The sequence below is a fragment of the Hipposideros armiger genome, unplaced genomic scaffold (genome assembly GCF_001890085.2).
Source record: "Hipposideros armiger isolate ML-2016 unplaced genomic scaffold, ASM189008v1 scaffold_66, whole genome shotgun sequence".
Classification (NCBI taxonomy): domain Eukaryota; kingdom Metazoa; phylum Chordata; class Mammalia; order Chiroptera; family Hipposideridae; genus Hipposideros; species Hipposideros armiger.
Window position 1 is genome coordinate 2,490,673 of NW_017731416.1, and position 16,119 is coordinate 2,506,791.

At 47.8% G+C, this 16,119-nt stretch overlaps 1 protein-coding gene across 1 annotated transcript in view; it reads left to right on the top strand.

Annotated features, from left to right (window-relative positions):
* Positions 1–1,869: 1,869 nt before the first annotated feature.
* The window catches only part of FSTL4 (follistatin like 4), a 414,473-nt gene continuing 400,223 nt past the window's right edge, over positions 1,870–16,119 (top strand). The window contains exons 1-2 of the mRNA XM_019642158.1: positions 1,870–2,086; positions 9,729–9,864. Of these exons, the coding sequence (XP_019497703.1) occupies positions 9,739–9,864 (126 nt within the window). The 5' untranslated portion in view covers positions 1,870–2,086; positions 9,729–9,738. The remainder of the gene's footprint in view (positions 2,087–9,728; positions 9,865–16,119) is intronic.

Below are 16,119 nucleotides of genomic sequence, written 5' to 3' on the forward strand. Positions count from 1 at the left end.
TTTCTGTGTGAAATCTAGCCTATTTAATAGAGCAATTCAAAGAGGTGCCAATTTCTACTGGCATCTGATGCCACTTCCCTGAAGTCTTGCTCGATTTCATCACTCACACTTCACCTTTTTTATTCCAAGGTGACTTTTAGTTTCACTCCTATTTTATGCACAGTAGTCATGATAGCCCACTTCAGATGTGAGCATTCTTTCTAAGAGATATGTCGTACATCTGGTTAGCAGCAGCTACCTTGTCCTTCTTCTTTGGGAAGCCGAGAAGTTTGTGGAAGCCCAGTTCCTGTTCCCTGCATTAAACAGAGCTATTTCTGATCTTGGTCAGTCTGCAGAACCTGACTTACATATGACCCTGAGTTATTAAAGCCACACACCTGGAGGCCTGCCTGGATTATGTAATGGGACCAGGAGTCTGAATCAGGGACTTCGTGCTTAGAGCCGAGAACAGAGTTCTGCTTTTCCAAACACCTCACAGTGTGGGCAGGAGATGAACCCAGACTCTGAGCTTTGGGGCTCTATCTTGACCAGGACTTAGAATTACGTTTCAGAGGGAGGCACAGCGTGTTTCCAAACTTCCCTGCTTCCTTTCATGCCCAGTCTTTCTTCTCTTTTTCCTAAGATGGAAAGTGCCATCCCTTCCTTGATCCAGCTGTAGAGAATCTGGCCTCAAGCCTCAGAGTTTCAATCACTGGGTGGCAGGGATAGAGAGAGGGCTGGATCCCAGACCAAAACCTGTGTGAAGGCAGGGACCATGCTGGACCATCCACTGCTGTCTCCCCAGCACCTGGCACCGTGCCTGGTGCATAGGAGGGCTCAGTAAATATCTCTTGAAGGAAAGAGCAAATGTAACATCTTTTCCTCCACATCACCCGGTAGTTTCCCCCTTCTCCTGAGATTTAACTAACTTTATCCTAAGAAAAGTCCCTCTGCCCCTCGTCCAGGCCAGGAGTTGTCACAGGGGCATGAACAAGACACTGCTCCCCCCAGGCCAGGAAGTCACCCAGTACCCATACAGCTGGAGCAGGAGGCAGTTCGCCAGAAATTCCTGCCTGGCCTGGCTAGGGTCTCCCTTCTAAATCTGAGGCCAGATTAGGGCTACAGTATGACCCCTTGGGGGGCCCAAGTCCTTACAAAGATGCTCCCAGTTTATTCAGGCTCCAAGGCTGATCTCCAGAGTAATTAATGACTGGTTGGTTAGGATGTTCCAAAGTTGTGGTTGTTGAAAAGGGTTCCAGAAAGGTTTGGGAGCCCCAGGCTTGGAAATGAGGTCCCACTGTGAAAATGTCTGGTTCTCAGAAAGAAGGGACCCTGATCACAGCTTGGCCAGGCTCGGCAAATGTCACCTGGGACTGCTCCTGTGTGCCCAGGATTTTGTATGATTCTGCAGCTGGGAGAGGGCAGATTCAGGAGAGAGAAATGCAAACTTGGCTTTTTCGCAGGTTGTGGGTTCTCAGCGAGGGGGAGTGTCACTTGACTTTGCCTCCAGGGACCGCTCTCCGTGTGGTGTACGGCTCCACAAGCTATGGCCGCTGATTAAGACCAGCTGTGCACCTTGCGAGCACAGCCTTGGAGAACCCGGCCCGGGAAGGAGCCGAGAGAAGAGAGAGGTGAGGAAGGGTGTGTTGGGTGTGGGAGGGGGCTGTCGCTTGCCAGGCGACCCGTGAGCCAGGAGCTGGAACGTGCCGCTCGGTGGAGCGTGCAGAGATTGCCCTGGAGCGCCCGAGACCTCGCGCCCCGCTGCTCCGCGCACCTGCCGCGGGCCCTGCACGGGTCTGAGCGGCGGGCGGGCGGACCGCGCGCACAGGTGGCGGCGATTGGGCAGGCGGGGCCCGGAGGGTGACGTCACGGGCTCCGGTCCCGGCGGCAGAAATAGGGCAGCCGCGGCGTCGGTCGCGCAGCAGCGGGCAGAGGCGGCTCAGAGAGCCGGAGCCCCGACAACCTCCAGGGCGCCCGGGACCCGCCGACAGCCAGAGAGACCGACCGAAGGACGCAGGGCCAGGTCGCGCCGCCGCTGCCGCCACGGGGCGCTTCCGCCTGCCCAAGTCCGGCCACCTGGTCTTCTCCTCGGCCCCGGCCGCCGCAGGTACGCGGGTGCGGGAAGGGTGCCAAGCCGCCGCCACCAACTGGTCCGGCTGCGCCCCGCTGGGGTCCCAGCGCCTGCGGCCGCACGTCTCCCACAGGGCCCGGCGGCGGGCGCTTGCTTGTTTTCTCAGCCCGCGCGGCGAGAGTCAAGTTTGCCCGCCTGCGGGCACAGGACCACAGGCTACCCCGGTAGGGGCCAGGACTCGGGGTAAAGACTGGGGCGCCGAGGCTTGGGGCCCGGGTCTGCAGTAGGGACCGGAGTGACCTGGCTGGCGCGCGGAGCGCGGCGCAGAACCGCTGGGGCCGAGGCCGTAGCCCGCGTCGGGCTCCGAGACCCTGGAGGCGCTGCTCTTGGGCGCGGGACCCCTAGCGGCCTCGGCGAGCCAGGCTGGCGGCGGCCCATCTGCTCGGACCCGTGCCCTTGGCGCCGGGGTGCGGGGCGGGCGTGCTCGCCCCCTCTCCTCCCTCCAGCTTTGCGGGGAAACTTGCGTCTCCTCGCTGCAGCCCGAAGGGCTCGCTGCACCTCGCCTGGCTCTCACTTCGCCGGGCTCCCCCGCGTCTGGGGCTGAGCCTGGGGCTCCGCGGGTGAGGCTAGGGAGGAGGGACCCGGGACAGAAGCCGACACCCGGCAGCCGAAGACTCTCGTTCTGCCGGGCTGGTCGTTGCTCCCGAGCGAGCGCCGGTGTTTCCTGCTGGGGGGGTCACGAGGGAGCAGTGTGTTTGGGGGACGTTCAGGCAGGGGGCTTGGCCCTAAAAGAGCTTGTACTGTGGGTGATCTCCGCCTCTCTTGGCGCCAGCAAAGGAAACCTGTTCCAAGTTTCGGGGGGGACCTAGGCGACGCAGGCAGAGCGCTCCGTTTTGGGCGCGTGTCGCCTCGAGTTTGGGGCGAGAGAGGAGGGAACCTTCGGAGCTCCCTTCACCTGACTAAGAGGCGCCCGGAGCACGGTCGCCCGAGGCCTAACACCTGAGGACTTTGGCGCCCGCCACTCTTGCTGGGGCAGAAACCCACTGGAAGCAGTAGGGTTTCTCACAATGCCCGGAACTTGGGGAGCAGCCGTGCAGCGCGTCCAGCTGCTGGAAGTGCCCGGGGACCGGCGATGTGGGGCCCTGCTAGGTTTGTATCATCGCCGGGAGAGTTGGTCCCCCAGGAGCTGTCCAGCCAACCTCGCTCCTGATAACTGTCACCGACATTGATGAATTGCGCTTCCGCAGCCTTTCCTCCGCTCCCCTCTAGGTGTCGCTTCCGCTGAGGTTTCGGGCAAGTGGAAAACAGCGACAGTGGCTTTGGTCTGTTCCCGTCCTAAATTTGTTGCAACCCTGTGCACCAGGAACTGTACTAGATGGGCCCCGGAGGTACAGACATCCACCTACATTTTCTGGGCCAAAGATAAATAGAACTTCAATAGGAGGTGGCACGGTAACTGCTAATCAAAATGTATACCCGAGGGCGAAAAAGGATAGGAAAGAAATTCGGACTTTTCTGAAAAGTCCCAAGTTATTTTCCTACCATCAGGCCTAGGAGAAAGCCAGAGATGACTTTTAACAGTGTCTTCTGATCCTGGAATGGCCAGAGATGGGCTCTGAGTCTGGGTAGTGGTCAGGTGGAGGGCTCACCTGGGAAGCAAATGGTCACGGGAGTGAGTGATGTGGCTTTTATGATGCCAGAGCCGCAGCCACCCTCATGCTCTAGCTCAGATGGAAAATGTGAGCTAATGCCCCACAGGGCCCATGATGTCTGCTTTCCATCTTAGTTTTGTGGGCAGACCCTGCAGCATCACTAGACCATTTCTGTTTAGACACGCTCAGCTGAATGCTCGCTTTCTTCCCATACTAGGGAAAAAGACAGCCCCCTCCAAGAAGACTTCAGCCTGAGCCAAAGGTCATGCAAGAAAATAGTCTTTGATGTAATCTATTAAAATTGCTCATTAAAGTTGTTCCAGTGGCTTCTGCTCATTAAAGTTGTTCCAATGGCTTCTGCTCTCTTAGAATTTTATGATCACACTCAGTTTTTGTTTATTCCAGGAAGGCTCTTTTTGCACCAGAGAGGTGCCAGCTTGTTCTGGGCACAGAGAGAACTTCCGTCCCTTTGTGCCCTGTAGGTGGGTGAGGGAAGGTTAGGTTGGATTTTCCTACCTTGACCAGTCACTCACCCAGGATTCTTCCGTTCGTCCTCTAAGGGCCACAGGATTTTTTTTTAAAAAGTGATCTTCATGTTGTGATCTTTTCTTTGACTTAACACTATATTCCAGAAACTGGCATTGAATACTCAGGATTTCCTAAAAATCTACCTTAATTCCTACTTTGCCTTTTTTGGTATTTCTCTGCAAACTCAACCTTCTTGTGTTGCTTATGTGTGGTCAATGTGTGCTTACTAATTTAATGAAATTAGGTAGTTATTTGATGAGCACATCTTTCCTTACATTTTCTGCCTCAATGCACAATATAAGGCATGGAACTTCAAGTAAAAATCAAACTACAGTTGCGGGAACATGGTACTTAAGAGGTATAATCTGAATCTTGAAAGGATGAGAGTTACTGGAAGTCGTGTGTGTGTGTGTGTGTGTGAGTGAAATGTCACAATAAACAGGAAGACCATAGATTTATACATTGCACATAGACTAATTTAGGCATCTAATGTATTAAATGTTGGAACAATTAACCAAAGACATAAAGAATTAATAGGAAATGTAATGTAATTTCATTATGGCTTGCTGCAGGGTTACCCTGATATATTTCCATGTCTAATTTCCCTGTGTTGGTATTTTAAAGATTGTCTTCAGAAGTTTGAATCCTTTTCTTTTTTTCCTAAAACACTTATAAATCAAACTAGGGTCCTAACCTTCCAGAAGAAATTAATATATATCTTCCTGGTTTTAGGTTAGGGTTTATATGGCTCTTTTTTTCCCTTTTAACATTGGGCCGTCATAGAGAAGAGGACTGTAGGATTTTGGTGGTCTCCAGTGGATTTCTATTGGTTAACTACTAACATCCCATGTGTAAAATGCACCACCCCTCAAGTAATTGGCTAAAGCATATACATTTCCAGTAAGAAAGGTTGGAAATGCAGGTGCCTCAGGGTACACACCTTACCTGTTGTCTTCAAGGCTGGGTAGTGTCGCTTGGTTCTGCCAAATCATGTTCATAATTTCTGATCCTGTCAGTTACAATGAGAAGCCATTTCCACATAGCTAATCCATAATGTCTGGTTTGGTAATGTTAGCATATTCTGGGAGAGAGGCCGAGAGAGAGAACCCGTCAACAGTCTCCTCCAAAGCTCTGAAGGTCAGAAGTCCCGCTTTTCCCAAAGAAAGCTTGTTCCTGGAGGAGGAAAGAGAAGTTTGTATGAAACCCACTGCCTGTTTAACGTCGGTGCTTCTCTCTGGCCTCTGACCCTGTTCCTTAAAGACAGCTTACATGCCAGCCTCTGTTCTCTGGTGGGGCAGATTCGGAATTTACACATTCATGTTGCTTTCTTCCTAACCATTTGTATTCTTATGTCACATTGTTTTCAGCTTTCTTCAAAAAGCAAGTCAGAATTTAGAATGTTAAGTCATACCAATTTTTAGTACCTCTGCAATTTTAAATACGAATAAATGACAGCACAGGTATCAGCTTAGATTAGAAAACCAGAAAATCCTGTTGTTTTCACAAGGATCAGGTAGAGTCTAGTGGGGTCCATCCAGCACTAAAAAAATGCAAAATCAGTCTATGTAGACAGAGAATGCAAACATTCCATACGTAAGTTTGTAACAAGGTAAAAAACAAAACAGTTAGTTGCCTAGGGGCTTGGGTTTTGATCTAGCTCTGGCCGCCGATTTGGCTTCAGAGTGGGTGAATTCCTCAACCCCCCAGGACTAAGACCTGGTTCCCCTGAGTGTGGGGAAAGTGAGGGAACAGTGAACTACTTCTCTTGGAAATGAGATGTCTTACATATCCAGGGTTTGGGCTTTGAGTTATTTGAAAGAAAAGGTAGTCCCAGCTGTTTTATGAAAACATTCTCAGGTAGATTTATAACCAATCTTAGGACCTAGCATGCATTGAATGAAGCTTACAAACCTAAATTGATCTCAGAAGGACCTCTAGATTGCACAGAGGGTTTGTGACATTATTGACGGTACCTTCCCATGTCTATAACTGGCATCCTTGTATTTCCTTCTGTCTGTAGGCCAGTAGGACTATTTGCATTTGAGGAGTAATTTGTCAACAGATCCACTTCCCCCGGAGCGATTGTCTTTGCCATGTCAGTGCGCCCCATGAGCCGAGGGGCGTCCTTGCTGCCTGGCATTCTATGCATCTCCTGGTGGTTTGTTTTTTTCAACCACATTTCTTCTTGGCCAATAAAGACAGCAGCAATGAGGGCTGAGGAGAGCATGCAAAGTGGCCCATCCTGGGGTGGGGTGCAGGACAGGGGGCAGCTTGGCTTTCCTCCTTGCTCTGCTCCTCCATCCTTGGTCAGAGCCATGAAAACTGGAGGAGCACAGCTCTTGGAAGATCTCAGAAGAAAGGGAGACCTGGGGCACAGGGCCTCCTATAATAGATTTTCCCCATGAGGCTAGAAACAACTGTTCATTGAAATAGGTATTGAGAGGCAGCAGAGGATGGGGGCTAAGAGCACAGATGCTGAGTCTACCTGCCTGGCTTGAAGTCCCAGCTCTGCTACTTATTTGCCACATAACCTTGGCAGCGTACTTACCTCTCTGTGAACTGTCTTCTCTGACTAGGGGGTCATCATTGCCCTCCTCATCAAGCAGAAATGAGGGTTATGAGTTAATACCTGTAAAGCACTTAGAAGAGTGCCTGACACATAGTAATTGCTATATAAATGTTAACCAAATAGATAGCGGTTATTAGACAGATCATCAAAATTGATTTAGACCCAATATTCTTTTTTTATGTACCGAACTGTCATAAAATGTGAGTTGTGAATTTTTAGGTGGTTGCTGCTGTAGGTGTCATGAATTGTCACTCACCATGAGTATAAGATGACATCTAAGATGCATCTACTATGCAAATGAAGTCCGATATACTGGTGGCCAAGCTGAGCTAAACTTTACAAAGAAGCTGCCTAGGAATGTTTTAGTAGTTGACCTGGCTCACGTGTTCCCCTGTCTTCAAATCAAACCTTCCAAGACCTCAACACAAACCAGGGACAACTGCAGGTGCAGCGGGGCCGAGCTCCAGCTTCCTGAAACACTAAACAGCCGGTTTAAAGCCAGGGGTCAGGGTGCGCCATCCTACATGGAGCGATTTGCAGCTTGCCAAAATGTCAGTTGAAATGAATGGAATTTATTTTGATGCTATCCATTAATAATAACACATCAAACATAATTGGTCTTGGATTCCTAGGCAATTTGAAAGCTACATCCTAGATTTCATGGGTTGAATATTTCATAACTCCAGAAACTGACATCTGGACGTTAACTTGAGTAAGTTTTGATTATCTCGCTGTTTTCAGTTTACTTGGGCTCAAAGGCATGAGCATGTGTGCTCAGCCCAGGAGGACTGTTTGAGAGTGGATAAGTAGGGAAGAATTAATAAAAGTGGAGTAGGAAGCAATGTCTTTCTAGTTCTAGCTTGAGTTACTATTGTTGGTTTTTAAAAAAATTCCAAGCATCTAGTAACTGCTTTCTGCAGTCTCTGGAACACGGCTTTGCATTCAGAAGAGAATAATTTATGGAGAGTGGGGAGTTGCCCTATATTTTTAGAAAAACTGGTTTCAGTTAGGGAAAGACATTATTCTCTTTTCATCTTGAATGTGATGTTTCACTCCTCCCCGGTGCTGTAAGAACTCACACACCCCAGCTAGAGCACTGGGTCTGGAGCGCAGAGTTGAGTGGCTGCTGGGAACGCTCCTGCCCTCTCCCAGCAGCAGCCGAAACCACACTGTTCCGGTTTCTTCAGGTGTGGAGCAGGTGCTGATGGGAGCAAGACTGTGACCTTCACATTATATTTACTGGCCACCTGGACTATTTCCCCAGTAGCTTCAGCTTTGCCAACAGATGTCAGAGATGAACGGCTGAAGAAATAGATGTAAGAGTGGGAGCCTATGGACTCTTTGAAACGAGGAGACACCTTCTCTTACAAGAAAGTCATAACTGACAGTGTTGCCTTTTCATAGGCTAGTGTTATATGACCACAATTTTTAGTCTGACTTCTCCTGCCTGGGGGAATTTCTGTCTCAAGATGGGAACATAAAGCACATCTGAAGAGGCAGCTCTATTTGGATGTGGAAAGCAGCCAAAGGAAAACTGAATTGTGGCAGGAGTGTAATTGGTGGCCCTGGCCTCAGCACTAGTGATCGCATGATACCTCCAACCCCTCTTGTTTAGAGTTGGCATCCTGCAAAGCTGCTGGCTTTGCGGGTGAGCAGGGGTGGACTCTGCAAACTGGCTATCATGTCCCCCAAGCAGCTGATCCTCTTGGACTGGGATGCCTAAGCCAGGTCACATCGGCTGCTGGCCTCCAAGGAGCTCTGTGTTTTCATCTCCCCAGCCATGATCAGGATGCAGTGTGGACCACATGCGGTTAAGCACGAAATTGTGTGGTGCTCACAGAAATTAATAACTCCTAAAGGTTCCTTGGGTAAAAGTTGTAAATACTGAACCACGAGTTCTATCTGGCCATGTTTCTTAGGTAGAGATGCTGAAATTAAGGTTGGAATATGCTCACAGTAGAAACCTTAAAAAAGAAAAAGTACAGCTAATTGGGCAAGTGGGCTAGCCTGTGTCCTTGTCCCCTTAGCACAATGCCCAGAACACAATAGGGAAATGAATGTTTATTGTAGCTGATCCTTAGTTTTTTTATCCAGATAATTCTATGATTACTTTTTTTTTTTAAGAAATTTTATTGGGGAACAGTGTGTGTTTCCAGGACCCATCAGCTCCAAGTCAAGTAGTTGTTTCAATCTAGTTGCAAGGGCACAGCCCACCATCCCATGCGGGACTCAAACCAACAACCTTGTTGTTCAGAGCACACGCTCTAAACATCTGAGCCACCCAGCTGCCCCTCTACGATTACTTTGAATTGTCCATTTCTGGTCTTCTGGGACTTTAGACAATTTATCACATGAGCCTGAGGAAACACTTTAAAAGTTGTTGAAATTCCATTGTCCATGGGATACTTGAATTCTGCAAAAATGGTCTTGAAATGAAAAGATTGGGCCTTAGAATGCCATTTTGAGGCTTGTAAACTGAGTCATCAGCTATAAATGGGATGCCACAGGCTTAACATGATTCCTCATCAGCTTTCTGGGGAAATTCAAGCCTGGATCTATGGTGACATAACAGCAGGGACCTAAATTTCTCACCCTGGTTTGTTCTTGGAGATGTAGTGGTAGGTGGGTGGTGTTTCAAGTGAGTTTCTACAGAGCAGCTAGCATGTACAGAGCTCTTACTATGTGTCTGACACCGACCCCTTCAATCACCACAGCAAGCCTATGAGATACGTATTATTGACCCCATTTTAGAAGTGAGTAAACTAAGGCTCAGAAGCAATGTAACTTCTCCACAGGAGAACAGAAGGGTTGGTGCCAGGATTTAAACTCGGGTTTATCTGATTCTGGAGTACAAGTATGAACTAACTACCCTGTGGCTTGCTTACACTTTGCAATGCTTAATTCTGAGCCCTTGTCATTTTCTCAACAGACTCAACAAAATGAAAACAGGACACGTTTGGCTTCATCTTGCACTGCTCGGGGCTTCCCTGCCAGCTGTGCTGGGGTGGATGGACCCAGGAACCAGCAGAGGTCCGAACGTGGGTGTGGAGGAGTTGCAGGCAGAGGTATGGTCATGTAACAGCTGACATGACATTTCAAACTGATTGCTTTTCAGTGTTACAGTATCTGATCTCCCCTCCACCTTTAGTTTATATCAATGAGATTGCAGTGTGAATTTAAATCGTTCCCTCTTGTTGGTAGGGGACAGAAGGAAGCAACATGTGTTGATATGGACAGGAGATTTATATCATGCTGTAAGTAATGGTCTAAATCTCTCCAAGGCTGAAAATGCATTCCATAACCCAGCTGTAGTTGCATGGTTTGTCTTCCACAAAGACCCTCAAGAGAATGGCCTTTCTGTATATTTAATGAAACTCGGAAAATGCCGACTCATTGGTGGAGAAACCCCTGTGAATTAATGCACTCTTTTAATTACAGAATATGTTTTAAAAGAAATGAACTCCTTTTTGGGTCTCTAGATAAGAAGACACAGGCTGAGAAAGAGCTGGCAAATAGAGGTCCTAAGGGAGGCCACCTTAATGAACAGATAAGAATGATTAATGGCATGTTAGGTATCTATAAATGCTTCTAAAATGCTTGGAAAACTTGTTCTCAAATACCTCTCTGGAGAGCCTCGATACACTGCTAATTGCTTAGTGAACTCGGTCTTAAGTACTGAAGAGGATTCCTAAGCTGGGCCTCACCCTGCTCAAGTAGCAGGCCTCATGAATTTAGGGCTCACAGGGGACATAGTTTTTCTGCAGAAAAGGTTTCGTATGTGCTGAGCCTTAAGAAAACTACCTGGGATTTTCTTTATGAGGCTATGTCGTATCTAAGAGCTTCTCAAGGCATTTTAACTTCCATTATCTTTCTCGATACGTACCCTTGTTCCTTTTTTTCTCCTCTGTGCGTGTTTCCTGTCCTGTGGTATGAGAGAGAAAAATTACCTCAAAAAGTCAACATTACCAGAGAGTGAATGACGGTACACAGTGTATGGTAGGATTAATGCATTATTTGATCAAAAGACACGATTTCTCTTTCATTATTACTTAATTGTAATGCGATCCCAAGCCTACGAGCCTTAATCTTCAGGGAGCTTCAGAAGTAATTTACCGCACGCTTTTCCTGCTGAAGTTAGCGTGGCTTCCTTTTGTGGTGAGCAGATGATTAAATAGAAACACTATCTCGCCCATCTAAATCCATGAAGGACGCAACTTAATGCTCTTTTGAGAAAGTCTGGAGACTGGCTTGCTAGTGAGCACAGCATTTCCCATATGGGAACGGCTTAATCATTATTCTCACATCCATACAGAGAGAAAATGATCGCCTAAATCCTACAACTATATTGTGGAATATTTAATAGCAGAGCAAACAGGCACACACACACAGGTGTGCTTACTTAGACTTGGGGCTCATTGGCCCATAGTTTCAAATCACGTCCTTCAGTTAAGAGTCCAGCCAATTAAGGTGGGATTTAGTTGGAGGTAAATTGAAGGTAAATTAGTATCAACCCAGGACCTCTTTATCTTAGCTGTTACCACCCTAACACTTTGTGTACCAACAAGAAAGAGCAGATGCTGCTCATTCTGAGGAAGTGAGGCTTTTTGTTGGGGGCTGTGGCTTTACTCCCCATCATCCCCATTAACATAGAGCCCAGAAGAGGCCATTGGCTCCCAGGTCCAGGAATTTCAGGGCTTTCAGAAAAGGAAGTGATGCTCTGCAGACTCCCGGACGCAGGAACTACAGTCTGATTGGTCCAATTTTTTTTTTTTTTTGCTATAGGTTGTGTTTTTGCAAAGTGTTATACCTTCTACTCATTGAGTCATAGCAATGATTAAATGAGATGATAATGTGAAGGTCCCAGTACATAGGATGGCTCAGTAAACGTTTAGATAGAGATATAGAACATTTATTTGCAACTAATTAGTTTGCTGACCTTGATCCCACTTGATGCTTGTCCCCTCCATGTCCATAGTCACTAGGGTCCTCTGTCCACATGCCTGAATCATCCCTTTTTCTGAGGCTCAGCGCTGGCTCTTACCTTTTATCTGGAACCTTCTTTGACTATTGGTGACAGTTGAGTTCTTTCTCTGAACTCGTCTTTCCTACCTTTTTTATTTTTCTTACTGTTACATTTTTATTTTAGCATATGGATGAGGCCTATCTTATTTATCGTTCTCTTCCTCACAGTGTCAAATCCTATAAAAAGAGCAAAATAGAAGCTCTGTGTGTTTTTTAGCCAATCTATATTTTTTCAACATTTGATAGTAGTCATGACGTCACTGCTGCTTGCCAAATTCAGACTAGACCACCAAGGACTTAAGTGTGTGACGTGCCTCCCTGCCAAGAGGGCTCATTTCCAGTGGAGACACGAATGGTTGCCCCAGCAAACCTGTAGGCAGCCGGCCAAGCCAGGCTTGTATCTTGCCCACATCTGAGATAGTCCTTTGGTGTTACAGGTTCTTGGTAGTTTCTTCTTTGAATTGTAGTTATTTATATATCCATCACTCACTGCCCAAATCATGTGAAACTCCTTGAACAGTTTCCTCAGACAGTCTTATTTTCTGGAAGAATCAGAACCAACAGACTTTCCCGAGACTCAATAAATAAATCCACACTTTTCAGAAACTAAACAGTAAACTGTTTCTCTGTGTGTTTTCTTTCTGATAATAGTACTTTACAAAACATTCATTCACTTTTTAAAATAACTTGGAAAGCCTTTAAAGTTATTATACCAATTACTTGAATGACCCAAGGGTAAATAAGGATTAAATGACCAATGCGTGTGTGTTTGTACGTTTTTAAAGCAATTATAGCAAATGTGAATTTTGTTAAATTATTGTTTTATGAACAAAGACTGCAGTTGAAATGGCTTCACGGAGCGTGCCATTTTACAAACACAGATAAAAAGAATTGTAGCTGGGTGGAGTGCCTCTTTAATAAGAGCTGAGTGGTACAACGTGGAGTAGAATACTAATGCAATTCTGAATTCAGAGGAAACAATTTTGAGAAATACAATTTATTGAAATTCTGAAATAGTTATATTTCCCCCCACTTTCCCTTATGTTCTGGCTAATATAGATACAGTAGTAAAATCAATATTGGTAGAATTTTATATTTGGGGGGACCAGGAAAGTGAGAAGTGATATAGCAGCCCACAGAGACTTGCCCCCTCTTGAGGGGCAGGCTTTTATAGGAGGCCCCCCTGCACCCCCCCCTCCAGACACACACACTATGGGCCCCAGATGCTGTGTTTCTGCCACTCACCAGGCTCTAGGCTTCGATGGTGGCCATTGCACAGCCTTTTGCAGCCTCCATGGATCTTGCTGAACTTTTTCGGAATTGCTCCTACCCGTAGTTTCTAGTCATGCACTAAATAACTGCCAACAGTAATATTGGGTCCTTTAAAAGCTGTTAGCTTCATATGCCTCGGGGCTCACAGACCAGAGAGATGCTTTGAGGTCAGACACCATATGTTTTCGATATGTACAAATTCTGGTAGGAACGTCTTCAAGGAAAAGATATGTCAGGCTGTATCTGTACTAAGGACGACTTCCCTGCTCTCTAACCCCAGGGGTCAGCCAGAGAAAGTGTGATCCTCCCCTGGCTGACTGGCCCTTCCCCTCTCTGCAGGCGCTGGCCCCAAACACGGACAGAGGCCTGGCCTCACAGCACTCCTGTCCCTGTGAGGGCAGCTTCTAATTACAGACACCTTAAATGCTCTGGCTTCTTTCTGCATTGGTTGACCTTTCATGAAGAATTGGGCTGCTAACATTGGACATTAATGTTTTAAAAACTATTGTTTTCCCTAATAAGTATCATTGTTCTTACATATGTGATTGAATTTAAGGCAATGCTCCCCTGCCCTTTCTGGTAATATCCGCCCCCCCTCTCCCCCCACTACTCACCACTGACCCTTCTTTTTGATTGGCTGCCAGGAAGAAGAGCAGATCATCTGTGGGGTTTAAGGCTTCCAGTGGGCAGTTCTGCTCACTCGCGTCCCTGACTTTGTGGGCATGGAGACTAAACTCCCTGCTCCCTGTGGACAGACAGGCCCAGGCCAGATGCTGGGCATTTTCTAAGGCTCACATGCAGTAAAGGCCTGTGTGCATCTCACATGTGTGTCCTGTGGCATCACACTTCCTAAACACTCACTGATGCCAACTCCAGCATTTGACTGGCTTTCGAGAAAAACGAGACTCTGGGCAAAGTGTCTCAGCAAGAGGAACGCTGGGATTGCTGCCGGCACCCCTTTACGAGGTCCCAGCACTTCCACAAGTGAGAGTGGGGGTGTGGCAGCCTCTTCTCTTGGCCTTGAACACTGAGCCCTGGCTCTCTGGTGTGACAGAGAGTGTGGATTTTTGTTTCTCAGGTAGCACTAGGAGAGTATGACCGCCCATCTGCAGATGCGTAGTAAACCCATAATTTTTAAGGTGAAAGATGGTGGTGAATACTCCAAGTTCATGGGGCCCTTGGGTGAGCTGGTTCCAACCTTGTGTTAGCGCGGGCTGTGCCCCTTGCCAGCACCTCTGAAACTTCAGGGAGCTGGAAAACAGCCAGGGGGTCCAGTTAAAATGCAGTTGCTGATGCAGTAGGTCTGGGGTGGGTCCTGATAGTCTGCATTTCTCAGAAGCCCAAGGTGATGCCGTTACTTCCAGCTCCAGGGGACACTGGGCACCTGGACACCTAGAGGTATCCTCCCTCATGCCCCAAGCACACGCCCAAGAAATAGGATCCAGGTGGTGATTAGCCCTGGCCTTCTGTAGCTCTTGCCAACATGATGACACTGACTGCAGGCAGGAAAAGGAGAGCGATGTGCAGGCTGCAGTCACGCCAGGAAATAACTTGACATGAGACTGGCTTGGGGGCAGGGACAGGTAGGTGAGGGAAAAGGTGAATTTAAGCAGCCTGGGCTCAGAGTCATTTTCACCTATAGTCAAGCAAGCAGGTGGATAGATAAACTTAGATCTCTGAACCCATGCTTCCTCCCTGGCTTGTCTGCAGATGATTTAAATCCTGAGGGTCAGCCACGTCCTATGCGCTCACACATCACCACCTCCATGCCACCCACACTGGTGTTCTGCCCCAGTCTCTGTCCCCAGGGCCCAGCCAGGCTGCTTTGGGAACCACAGCTGCCAGGCTGGTGTTCTGTTTTGGGTTCTTGTTCTTATTTTCATCCCTGGACAAAGGAAGTGACTGTGTTTGTGTTTTGTGTTGGATGTTTCTCCTCTCTCGCTCCCAGCAAGACTCTTGCTCTGTACTATCAGCGCACTGTGTGCCCGTTAGTATTTTGAGATCATAGTTGACAGAGTTTTAATTGGCTCTGAGAAGTTCTGTGACCCAGGAAAATGAGTGTTTATGAGTTCACAGAAAACCATTATTTTTTTTTCCTCTTAATTTAGCATTAACTCATCTAACCATGTTATTTATGCCTCTGCTGCTAAGTAATCTGTGCTTCTCTCGGAAGCTGTCCACCTTGTAATCAGGACAGCAGGCCATGCGTTGTAAATGGGGCTCTGATTTTCCATTTTTCGGGGAGTTGGCAGCATCAGAGCTGCCAGGTCCCGATCATCTGCTTGATTTATTCTCCATGGCTTGTGGATTGTCTCTCTTGCTTCCCATCCAGAGAGAGGTAAATGCCGTGTTGGTGTCAGACAGACTCTAGCAGGCCTCATCAGTGGGCTCCACTTTCCTGTCCTGCCAAGCCAGGGCCATTGTCCTTCTGCCTCCACTGCTGTGGTTTCTGCTATCAGGCTCCTGTCTCCAGCCACCTGGGAGGTAGAGGGCACTGGTTCTAGACATGGAGGGCGTATGAGACAGGCCCTGTGCTCTGAGCAGGCAACACCTGAGTAAACTGCAGTGGGAGCCAGGCATGTTGGTGTTGGGCAGCAGACATGTGCCCCAGTGGCGGAGAAACTGTCTGTCCTTTAGCCGGACCTCTCTCTTGATCGGTGGCCACACACATTTTCGTTTTGGCCTCAGGCATTCCCTCGAGTCAGGAAGGCATGGTCCAAGAGAAACCCAATGTTTTTCTTCATGAGATCCTGGTTCCAAGAGGATTTTAAAAAAATAAAATCTGAGTATTCTCAATTAACACTTCTTCTTGGTGGGGGCCGCCAGCTGACCCTGGAGACCAACGGTTCCTAGCCCCATGCTGTGCTCAGATATTTCAAGGACTATAGTGAGATTCGGAAAATAAAATTAACTTCATTTCAGTTTAATTTCAAAATCGGTGTCCCTGACAGCACTTCTGGGCTTAGTAGGGTGGTGGGGACATAGAATCCAGCCAGGAATGGACCCCTGCAGGGTGGGGAGCAGAA